Raw genomic sequence first — 12,633 nt, 5'->3', positions numbered from 1 at the left:
GGCGCAGAAAGCACAGAGAATTTACCAGGCACTGTGATAGAATAACATGCACCCATATACCAACTGCAAAGGAAAAAAAAAGCGGAGGATTGGGTATAGATAACCAGCAAAGACCAGTAACTGCAACCTCCTCAAAGCCATCCTGCACAGAAAGCTCCTTGTATGTACTACAATCCTCCCCATTCCCACTACATCCCACAGACAGCCAACATAAGAATGTAAGAAAAACTCTCTCGGTGGAGAGTGTTCTGACACAGTCAAATTGTGAGGACTCTCCTTTCCTCCCCAGGTTTCAAGTTTCTCCATCACTGCTTATGCTTAAAAAGAACTCTGTGTATTTAGTTTCAGTGCATATTCAAATCCTGCTGGTCAGCCTGGAGGAGCAAGAAGGAAAAGATTTGTCAGGAGTTGTGACTTTTGGTTCCACCCCTCATGTGGGAGCAGGGGGAGAGCTGCAGTCAGAAATCAAGACTTCATCGTTCTTTGGAAAACTAACTGAATGCAGTGTTTGTAGTGAGTAAGTGTCGTCATGGACAGTTGAGATAACATTGGGAATAAAAGCCTGGGAGACATATCAATCAGAAGAGAGGTATGTTGCAAAGAAAAACAAAGCTTCCCCCCAAATCAGGGACCCATCCTCAAGAAACACATCCAGTGATGATTTCTATTTTCAAGGAAAAAAAAAAAAAAAAAGATCTCCAGGAAATATATAGGCATTTCAGCACAGCAAGCACCAGGATTTACACCATGTGGCTCATCACAACATCCTTCCTGATGTATCCCACACAATTGTTTTTACACAGACTAATGAACTTCACGGTAGTCCCCATTCCACCTTCACTGTGAATGGAGAGCTCTCTTCTATCCAAACCTCCTTGTTCTCACAAATATACCTACAGGACACTGCAGGCAATCAGACTTTAGTAAACAAGCCTGAGGCAGCCCAAACTTTTCCAATAGGTCCTTCTCTCCTCTTTTCAGCTAACCTAAAGCTTATTCCACATCCCAAAGACATCCAAGGACTGTTCAGGTGGCAACTCAAAAGGTGACAGGAACAGCCAGGCTTGCCAATGAATGAGAAGAGTGAAAACATCCGTGCAAAAGCAAAGACACCAAACAACAACAATGGCACCTGGATTCTGTATCAAGTCTCTACTGTTAATTTTGCAGGACTTTGGCCAGATAAGAGCTGTGGAGACAAAGGCGAGACCTGCTGATAAAAGTCAGCACATCATTGTTTAACCTGCTCAATAATAGGAAAAACACTTCTTTTACTAAGGAACTGCAAGGATGGGGGTAAAAGAATGAGGAAAAAAAGTACATGGAAGGACAGAAATGCCAAGTCCAGGAATACAAAGTCAGCAGACCTGGCACAGTATAACAAAAGCACATATGACTGAAGTACACCATGAACACCAGTGTATACCATGCAAATAACTTTCTCAATGCCAGGCATCACCCATGAAATCAGCTTGTCAGCAACAGATCTAAAAAGCTGGCAGTTGATCATTTCCAAATTATCAGAGCATGCCTCAGCATTTGGTAGCACACTCACGTCAACTGCCCATCTCAGTAAGGAAAAGGTGACTTGGCTCATCTTTGCATAACACTGACTCTCCTACTCTTTCCATTGCACTCTCATGGGGGATAAAAGACACCACTCTGACAGAGAGCCATCCATAACTTAATATGCCGAATCTGTCTTGCTCACAACAGCCTAGGATGAGCAGGGTGTTCTGCTCCCTGATCAGGCATCTGCTTGCAGCAGCACTGTCATCTAATACTGACCTTCTGCCACAATCCTGTTGCTTATAAAGAGGAGCCAAAAAGCGGCAAGAAAACAAACAAACAAAAACAATGACAAAAACAAACACTACCCTTCATACTTTCTGGTGTCATTATTGCCAACAGAGTTTCTAAGAGTAAGAAAACAAACCAAAAATCCTGCATCAAACCCCTCATGATGTTGCTGAAAGGCACTGTTTAAGTCCCTGCACTGAATTAGAGCACTGAGAGATGGTGCTGGGGTGCAGTAGCAGAGGCAGCCCATTTCCCAGGGCCTGGAGAGGCTGGCAGCCACCAGATACACCTTGCACACCTCAGCCAACTGAGACAGGAATGCTCCAAAGTTTGCTGCTAGCCTGGAATGATCATGGCCCATGGGCTGGCTGGCACACCTGCTTGGGGATGCACTGAGCCGCAGCACACTAGTTCACCTTGAAACTAACAACTCCTTTTCCACATGGACAAGAAGTTCACAGTCATTGAGCTACCCTTAGATGACACTTTCAGCAACTTATCCCAGCTGGCATGCTTCGCCTATATGGTGCTTTGCTTAATGTTTCTTTAAGTGCAACAGTGTATATCATCAAGTTTAAAAAAAAAAAAAAAAATCAAAACATAAAAAGCCCTTAAGTTTACTTGTCCTCTTCTTTAGTTTTTTTGAAGCACTCTTAGGAAGTTGCTGTAAAGCATGACCTCAGAATTCAGCACAAAAGACCCCAGCTGGAGGACTGAATGACTGACAAACAAGAAAAAGTTGTCAGCACTGCTAAGTGCAATGCCAGAGTAAGTGACAGCCCTCAGCTGTGACATAAACATGCAACTGATTAGGGGGAGAGTAGAAGGCTCCACTGCCTCAAAAGCCTTATCACATTTTCATCTCCACTCCTCTGCGATTCTTCATCTAACAACATACCAGCTCTCCAGTGATTACTTTGTGTTGTACTTGCCAGATCAAGCTTGGTGAATGGTACCTTTGTCAGTTCATCCATCATAACAAATACTGAGAATAAAAAACAAGCTATACCTCCTACTAGTAAAACACTATTTTTTGTCCATACAAGTTCACAGATTTTGTTTCTCTCATAGTTACAATACTTTCCTTGAGACAGAACAGTATTAAAAAAATTGCAAAAAATGAAGGATTTGATGCCACAATTCACACAAATAGAAAACAGATTTATAAGAAAACTGAAACAAAATACTCACAGTGCAAGCTTAAAGCTAAACTTTCCATCAGCCAAAGGGAAAAAAGTTCTCAAACCAAAACTGCACTTTAAGCAGTCTAAGACTTAAGACTATATTACATTTACTACAGATTAGTAAATAACTATTCCAGCTCAAATGAACAGTTAGGGACTACTTTTAAAGGGTAAAGAAAGATGGACACATACTTCAAGAATTTTGAAAATCGTTGCACTTTTTTTTTCTTTAAAACACAGTTGGACCTGCATGTTTTGTTTTAGCCATTTTTAAATTCCCAGAATACTCTCACATCATAATTAATGTAAAATCTTCAACAGCCTTACATTAGAAATTATTCATTTTTATGCATGAAAAAATATATAGAGACACAGAGAGGACCATTCAAAAAATGCAAATGCTGATCTTTTTCCTATTGAATACAACTTAATTCTGGTAATCAAAAAAAAAAATAATCTAACAATCCATAAACGCACACACACACACACACCAACCAATTTGGAATTATATTACCTATGAACATTACTATTACCTACAGGGTAAATATTGACCGTTGAGCCTCAGTTAAGTTTCTGATTTATTAAAACACAAACGTGTTTTCCAAATTGATCTAATAAGAGTCACTACAAGGTTTACAAATTATTTTTCCTACTCCTCCATTGTTCTTAACTTTAATATATCTACTCTCCTAATCCTTGTGTGGGCAAGAGGATTTTTGGATTTCTGCAGTGTCAGCATTTTAATTAATACTAATACTATGAGTACAAGCAAAAAAATTATTCACTGCTTTGACAGAACAGCAATCAAATGAAAATATTTCTAAGTCATCTTTTACATGCTCTTAACTTCAAGAGTTTAAACAAACACAGCAGCCACCTTCTAGAACTGTTTGACAACTTATAGAGAAGAACGCTCATTACTGAGATGTTTTGGAGGCATAAACACTAAAAAAAAATAAAAATGTTTTTCCATTTGGAACAGGTAGGGGGGAAAATATAAATGAGAATATTACATTACAGTATCACAGAGAAAGAAAACAAATTATTTTTTGATTCAAACAAAATTATATAGCTAGTTTGATTAAGATTTTCTGTCTCTCATATGATTACTTTTCAAATCTGACATCAAGAGCTCACACATGGCCCCTCATAAACAGAATTAAAACTATAATCCCATTTCTGCCACATTGATTATATCACGAGGGGAGTAATTCTATTTAGGTAATGTGATCCTGTAACAAGATACTGAAAAAATCTGTATGAACATTGCCATTTTCCATGTCTGTTTATATTTAAAACACTTTATTATTGTTCTATTCATATAAATATTGAAACTCAAAAAGCATTCCTTCTATTTAAGCTAACATACTTTCTCAGAAGTTTATAACAGTTTGCAAAGGAAACAAAATATTACTAAGCCATAGCTTTTTTTTTTTTTTTTTTTTTTTTCCCCACCTACACTTCGAAAAGTATCTTCTTAAAAGTACACTGAAAATCACAATGGTATTTACAGTAGTCACATTGTATTCATTGATTGGTAGGTCTGACTCTATTTGCAAATCGGTAGGGACTGTGCCAACTGCACTGAAATAGAAAGGTCTGTAGCATGGTAATCACAATGAGACAAAGAACTCCCCTATTTTCATAACCACAGCACAGGGGAGCATAACAAAAAGGAAAAACAACAACAAGCTCATTTCTGCTTGCAAACACCATTGGAGTCAGACCATGTGAAGCAAACATTGAGCCTACTACCTGGGAATCTCTTTCCATAAGTATTTATTAACTACAAGGATATCCAGACAGCTTAAGGAAGGCTCTCTGTGTTAACGTGCCTGACAAATATAAATAGGAAAAAGTTGCTTAACATTTAGGGTGTCAATACCCAGCATTTACGTGCAATGCATTCGAGATGCAATGCTTTCTGCATCCGAGCCTTGGACAATTACCATAAAAGTTCCAGTTCCTTTGTTTACAGCGTGTTAGAAGTGTAAACTTTGAAACTACACAAGCAAGGTGCAAGTTGTATAAGTACAGATTATTAGAGGAGAAAACTTCTTTCACCTCATGAAGAAAGGCACTAGCAACTGCCCTCTAGAAGAGCAGTCACTACAAAGTGCTTGGCTGAGAAGTGTAAATGGTCACTGCATGCTCATTGCAGGCATCCCATCCACACACTGACAGCCACAGAATTTAGGTTCAACGGCTCCACTTCCACAAAAGCAATGCCAGCTGTTTTCTGAGAGAAAGAACAGCAACTGCTCCCCAAGTCTCTGAGGCAGCCGCATCCCCCCATGGCTTTTGAAGAGACTTCCACCACTCGCTAGTACAAGCCCACCTGTGGGAAATTCCTTTCCAAGGTAAACCATGCTGTCGAAGTACAAAAGCCCTTCATGTGTCATCAGAGAAGTGGGTGGCAGCACTGGATTTTACCAGCCACATATAGCATACAAACCAAACCTCTCCCAGGTGAGGCTGTGGATACTGTGCGGGCTCCCCAGTAGGAGTGCTGGGAGAAGAGCTGGCCACATACCTGGGCACTCAGGTCTGAGACCCTGCCCAAAGCAGCAGCACACAACAAAGCTCTACAAAAAAATGCATTTCTGGTGCTGCTCAGCAATAACAAGTTCTCCTCCCTGTTGTACAAGGATGGGGACTCTCTGGAAGAAGCCACCAGCAAAGCAAGCCTAGAAGTTAGTGTTTCATAGGAAATTAACGAGGTTAAATGTGCTGGGCACAAAGAATACAGTGTCTAATCCTGAAGACTGGCTGCCAAAAGAGATGAATAGTGACAGATCAGAAGCTGAGAGCTATTTCTCCCTTTTTTTCTTCCCCTATGCCACTCCCTCAGAAGGAAAAAATAAAAATAAAAAATTATCTGTGCTCTACTTGATTTGAACGAAAAAGTAAATCCCATATTATATGCACTGCAGCAGATATTTTGAAGCTGGCATTTTTGAGATGCGACATCATCATAAAGGTGGATTACATATGTCCAAAGGAATCAGATTTCTTCAGCTCCCAAAGACAGAGTTTAAAAGGTTCCTACACCCCAGCTCCTGACCTATCTTCCTCCAAAAAAAAAAGCTTCTACCCATTCTACAACTTCCAGCCAAATTCCCTCATTATCTGCAACTCAGGAAGTGCAGATGTTATCAATTCATAAGGGAAAAAAGGAAACCTGATTAATGCTCCTCTAACCAGTATTGCTGGGAAACGAGCAAAGATTTTCACCCAAGTATCTGTATAGAACTCCACCGAAGGATAAAAGAAGCCCATCATCTTTACACACCTGTGAGCAGATATACACAGCTTCATCCATATACCCAGAACTTCCTCACATTTTCAGCGCACCTTGCCATAAACAACTACTTCACCTTACCTCCCAGGCATAGAAAAAAATCCATCATCCTTTCCATCTTAATTTTTCAGTGAAAAATTACAAAAATAAAAAGCTAAAGCAATCTGATGATAGTGAGCTATCAACAGAGATGCAACTGCAAAAACTATTAAAGTAATGGTTGGATTTTATAACACCTTAGATCACACTAATTTTAGACTGCTCTTATGGAGAGATGAAAGAGGAAAATGCATTGGAAAACCACAGCAGACAAAGTTATGCTGATTTCTGAGGAATCATACAATGGAAAAAACATGACCAGAATACGGTTCTATTCAAGCTTGGGTGGAGTAATACATCATGGTGATGACAAAAAAATCAAAAATAAAAATAAAGAAGACATTTCAAAGTTATTCTGTCAAAATGTAAGTATTGTCTAGTCCTAGGTCAAGAGACCTTTAGCCTGGAAAGTAAAAAGGTAGCTCCAGATTAAAACCCATGGTTCACCTCCAGCCTGCCTGCTTCAGAGGTAAAAAGCTTGGTCCCATTTCTGGACTTTTGGTGGAAAAATGTGCACAAATACCCCAGTTACAGCTTAACAAGTCTTGAACATTAAGCTCCTCCTAAACTGCGTTATAATATGAGAGCATCTAAAAAGACACACACACACAAAAAAAAAAAAAAGCAAAGATGTTCTGCTGATCAAAGCAAGTTACTAATAACAACAGATTTAGACAAACTCTCTTCTGAACACATAAGAGAAGAAGGGGTTTTAAAATGCCCATTACCAAACAGCCATTTTCATTCCTTCACTACCTGACCTTAAGCCCAGAGGTCTGCAACATTCAGTAAGTATGCACAAACATAATTTATAAGACCCCTATTCAAGCGAGAGCTTTGTGAGTGTTCTGCATGGTCAGGTTTTAAAAAACAAAACAGCAACAGCATGCTGACCGGAGAGTTACATGTATTTCTGTAGGAAAAGTAAGCCAAGAATACTTGTGAAGGCAGAACTACCTCTTTAACACTTTTTAATAAGTTGAAACCTGTTTCACAGATCTCTGTAGCTCCCTGACAGATATGATGCCACTGCTGTTGCCTCTCTGCAACTGCCAGCTACCTCTACCATGAACTGCATTGGTTTCACAGCTGCCACGAAGAACACGCAATGCTGCCATGAAGCAGGTCTTGCTCCTTCCCCCCCAGTACTCCCGGGGAATGGTTTCAAGAAGCGCTTGGGACCAGGAGAGGAGCACAGCAGCTGGGCCACGGTTGCAGTTCAGGGTGTTCCAGGAAAGCAACCATTCCTCCCATCAGCCACAATACGGGGAGAGGGGGGGGGAAACACAAACAAAAACCCAAGCACACAAAACCTCCACAGCTGGCTGTCATCACAGTAACCCCCCACCTCCTACAAATCCTAAATACCTGCCCTTGAAATGTCAGTAGGGTCCTGGCTTACCACAATCCTCCGAGGGTGCTTCTGTATCTGGCTAGTAACAGCCCAGTACTTCAAGCCTTGTACTAGTTCACAGGGTGCTGTACTTCCATGCTACCAATTTTATTCCTTTCCAGCTTGGTAAAACCAGCCTACCATAGTTTTCTTACACTAATAATCATGCTCAGTTGGTACACCTCTGTCCATTTGTGTTTTTGTTGGTGGTTTTGTTTGTTGCATTAGCCAGTGGAGAACAGGGAGGCAGTTCTCTAAGCAGAGAGGATGCTGTAGTCCACCCATATACCAGTTTCTGGGTTTCAGTCTCCAACACTGTTGGCTTGGCACCCCTCACAGCACTGAATTCGCAAACCAACAGCAGACTTCATAACTACCTCTACTTCCATGTATAAATGTATTCATACTGATACTGGCACTGTCTCTGTCTCATTAAGGAACTGCTGACACCTCTTATGAAACTCAACACATCTCACTCGAAACAATTCTACCTGCCACCAGATTGTTTACTAGGGAGGATTGTACGCATTTAAAATTTGATTTGTTTGTTTCTTCAGAGTTCATCTGTTCCTGTTGTTTATATCTACATAAAGTAACCAATCAGGGAAATTACTATCATGCCACAAATAGAAGATAATGACTCCAGGGAGGCAATCAATAAAACAGGAGCACATGAACACAGAAGAAAAAGAAGTGCTGTTTGGATACAAGTGTCCTTGGCAATAGACAAAGGTGAGAGAAGAGAAGAGATAACAGCCTAAATAGTTTATAAACTGAATGGTTTCCTCAAAGGTTCTTATTAAGCATCATCAGGTATGCCAAAAAACTTTGGTAGGACGTGTCACTATCTTGAGATTAATTTGAAGAAGTAGAAGTGCTTGACCATGCTGATACTGTTGTGACAGTGTGATCCCAATGATTTCTGGTTGTTGTCATTTCGGACTGGGTTTTAAATGGCAAGTGAGAGCCAAATGAATGGTTTATTAGGGACCAGGTATGATCGTGACATAATAAAATGAACTAATCGGGGAAACAATTCCTCTCCATGCTCTGGATCCAACTTTACTTTTTGAAAATTGAGGTTTCGCTGCCACAATAGGAATACAAAATGTGACGTAGTCCATTTAAATAAGTATACTTGTATCTTTGCAAACAGGATACAATATGGCAAACAGATGCATTAGAAGAAATAAAAAAGGGGGGGATATGAGGAGTGGAAAATTTTTTGTTTTCCAGAGTGCCGAGACGACTCTGGCTACTGAGCAGTTCCTTCAGCCTCAGTCACCTTTACTCTGGCCTTTCATTGAATCCCACGGATGTCAATGACAGACTAATTTTCGACATTTAAAGTGCGGTTTGATTAACTAGTAGCAATTAACCTCTTCCTCACCCTAGGGAAAAACACCAGGCAAAGAGGATAGATGCAGCCACCACAGGTGACTTTCTCCCCAGCCCAGAGCCAGCATGGGACCCTGTCGCTGAGTGCAGCGCGTTCTCCGAGGGCGCCTCGGCTGCTCTCACCACGAAATCCCCCAGACCCAAGATGCCTTGGAGGGGGGGGCGGAACACCGACGGCCCGGGTACCCCCCACGTGACACCCCTGGAGCTGCTCGGGGGCCCTGCGCAGCCCCCGCGCGCGTTGATCACGACCCCCCAGCAAACTTCTCCGTGGTCCCGGCAGCGACAGGGAGGAAAATCATCTTTCTCCTGCGGCGTCGCCGGCGATGCCGGCGTGACTATCGTGTTTTTTTTTGTTTTTAATTTTTTATTTCGGTCTGCTTTGGTTTTTTAAGTTTAGAGGACACAACAATGCCGGGAGAGGTGCGGAGCACTGCCACCCGCCTATCGGTGCCCCGCCAGGCCGCTCCCCTCCCGCACGGGCAAACTATGGCCCCATCGCAGCACAGCCGTCAACTTTTTCCCCTGCCTCCTCCTCCTCCTCTCCTCCCGCCTCCCCGCTCACCTCTCATCAGGGAACAAAAAACTGCAGGCGAGCAGGTCTGCGCAGGACGGCCCCCATCTTCCCTCGCTCCGCGCTCTCACCGGCGGGGCGTCGGCGAGGAAGCAGCAGCCCCGCTGCCCGTTCATGGCTTCCCGGCCGGCTGGGGAGAGGAGGGAGGAGGAGAAGGAGAAGGCCCGGGGCAGCGATGGCACCCCCTAGCAGGCCGCTCGCCCCGCCCGCTCCGCCGATCCCCCCCATGCCGGCCGCCGCCTGGCCGCGGCCGTTCGCCATCCACCCCCCGAGCCCCCGAGCCCGAGGCGCTCCCCGCGGCTCCTCCGGGCGCGCACAGGCGCAGGGATACAGCCGCCGCCGCCGCCGCCGCCTCCCTCTTCCTCCTCCTCCTCCTCCTCCTCCTCCCCCTCCTCCCCCGGCCGCCGCGCCCCGCTCCCCGAGCAGCGCCCGCCTCCCCGGGCACGGAGGGAGGGATGGCTGGAAGGAGGGACGGACGGAAGGAGGGACAGAAGGAGGGACGGACGGATGGATGGATGCAGGGAGGGAGGGAGGGAGGGAGGGATGCCAGCACCGCCCCCCTGCCCACTCGCTCCCCCCCATGCGCACGCACCACGGCCGCGGCGGGACCCTCCGTTGCCCGCTGGGGGCAGAAGGGGTCGTCCACAAATTTCCTGCGGGGCCACTGCACCGCCTGGGGCCTCTCCCCCGTTCTCTCTCCCTCCACGCCGCTTTTGGGGAGCAACGCGGATTGGAGAGACGCCGGCCCGGCAGGGACGGGACTACTTTCGGGCACGGAGCGGCAGCACAAAGACGGCTCCTTCTCCTCCTCTTCTTCCTCCTCCTCCTCCAGGTGAAGGCCGCCCCTCTGCTGCTGCTCCCTCCCGCACACCCGTTTCTTAGCGAAACGAGCAGCGAGCGCACCGCGACCCACGGGGCCGTGGCCACACAGCCTCGCCTGCCAAAAGGCGTCCCTCGCCTGCCTTGTGCGCCGCGGGAAACAGTCGCAGCTCCCTCGAGTTTCCTCCCGTTTTTTTCCTCCCCTAATCCGTTTTCCTGAACCTGCTTCAGGGGTTTTCCAGGGAAACACAGTGTCCTCCGGTTTTCCAGATCTGCTTCAGGGAGATTTCTCCAAGGAAAACCCACTTTCTCCAAGGAAAACCCAAGTCTGAATGCTCATGGCTCCCTGCCAGACTGTTAGAGCCCTTTGCTGGGGTGATGCTGTGGGGGTAGAGTGACTCAAAGCAAAATTTGAGGTCCTTGCCTCCTGAAGTCTGTGCTATTCTCAAGGTTATTATAAACTTATGGAAATGTTTCACTTTTAATTTCATATCTGTTGAACATGTATTTTCATAGCTTTTCTTGTGATTACAGTAGGAGATAACATCTGGGCCAGATTAAAGGCCCAGGCGTCATAGACTGAGTCTAACATCAGGCTCCTGCAGTCATGTGATAATATCAGACTCTCAGGTTTTACTGGGGGGAGAAAAAAAAAAAGTTTTTATATAAAGAAATATATATCCAACCTTCAAGGTTGTTTACGTTTATTTATTTATTTTTTAAACAACTCAAAAGCAATACCTGCCTAGGGGCTGGTCTGCATTACAAAATGTTGTCCTTGACCCTCTCCCCGATGAAATAACCTCTGCCATGTCACCCGGGGAGATGAGCAAGCTCAAGCAAGATCCATATGAGGGAAAGGGCTTCCCATGCACAAATGTACCAGAAAGTAGATAAACCTCATCTTCCCATGTCATCACAACCAGGTTTGCAGGGACAGGCAGAAGGAGCCACAACATTCAATTTATTTCACTGATTGGAATCAGAGAGAAATAAAGAGGATTTTTTTTTCCTTATGCTACGTGCTCATAACTGTATTATTGATGATTAACTGCTTTCTGGATAATTGCAAGTCTATAATGAATTCTTTGTATCTTAATAATGTAATGCATAGCTGAGGAAAACCTCAAGCCTGAACACCTGAATCACACAACACATTTCTTTACATGCTGTTCCCCCTAGCATCTTATCTTTTTTTGGGTTGGAAACACGTTGGTGTCTTGACTGTCTCCCTTGGGAGCCCTGATCCCCTGCCTATTTGCTCTCACATCTTCCCTGCAGCCAAGCTGGCTGGTTTTATTTTAAGCTTTCAGACATTATATGCTGTCACCCCTCATGCTGGTGCATTTCACCATTTTCCTATAATTCAAGCCCTTTCCTTTCCTGATAGGATTTCCTCTAAGTCATTTAATGATTAGAAGCTTCACTGCCCTCTGCCTATTCCCTTTTCTTTAAACCCTTCTAGAGACAGTCCTCATCTCTCTACTCAAGCCTAGGTAGCTTTTTTCAAACCCATTTTCTATTCAATGCTTTGGATTCAAGACTAAACCTCTGTTCTAACTGTTCTGTGGCTTTGCTTCTAGTTCATACACACAGATTTAACTCAGTTGTAGCAATTTTTACAAAGTAAAAGAGGGAGGCAAGAATATCTCACAGAGGAAAAGCCGCTGGATAGAGGGGATTTCTCTGAAATGATTGTGTTGCTTATTTGAGTTTAAAGTCAGAATGAAGTAAATGAGAGTAGAGAGGGAATGTTTATTCTGCTGGAGCTCATCTTGTTGGGTATGAGCATTTTTTATAACCTATGAACAGAAATCTTCATTTGCTTAGTTTTGAATCCCATCAAAGGCTTTCCATTGTCCAGAAGGCTACACAGCCTTCCCCCTTCCCCCCAGATTTGGATGGTGATTCAATTATACAAGAGTTTCACATAGATTTCTTTATGCTCAGGTTATTTCCCTGTTTTTGGTCCTAATGCAGCCTCACCAACAGTTCTGCCAGTCACAGAGGACAGGAATAGAGGCAGCTGGGGCTCCTGGAACCAGTAGCAACAGCCAAGGTTCTC

The 12,633-nt window shown here is 43.9% G+C and overlaps 1 protein-coding gene across 1 annotated transcript in view; it reads right to left on the bottom strand.

Moving 5' to 3' along the window:
* Positions 1 to 9,860, bottom strand: part of LRP6 (LDL receptor related protein 6) — a 125,035-nt gene extending 115,175 nt beyond the window's left edge. The window contains 1 exon segment of the mRNA XM_032191628.1: positions 9,741 to 9,860. Within this exon segment, the coding sequence (XP_032047519.1) occupies positions 9,741 to 9,747 (7 nt within the window). The 5' untranslated portion in view covers positions 9,748 to 9,860.
* Between the last annotated feature and the right edge of the window lie 2,773 nt (positions 9,861 to 12,633).

The sequence above is a fragment of the Aythya fuligula genome, chromosome 1 (assembly GCF_009819795.1).
Source record: "Aythya fuligula isolate bAytFul2 chromosome 1, bAytFul2.pri, whole genome shotgun sequence".
In the NCBI taxonomy this organism is placed as follows: Eukaryota; Metazoa; Chordata; class Aves; order Anseriformes; family Anatidae; genus Aythya; species Aythya fuligula.
This window is presented reverse-complemented; position numbering and strand designations above follow the sequence as displayed.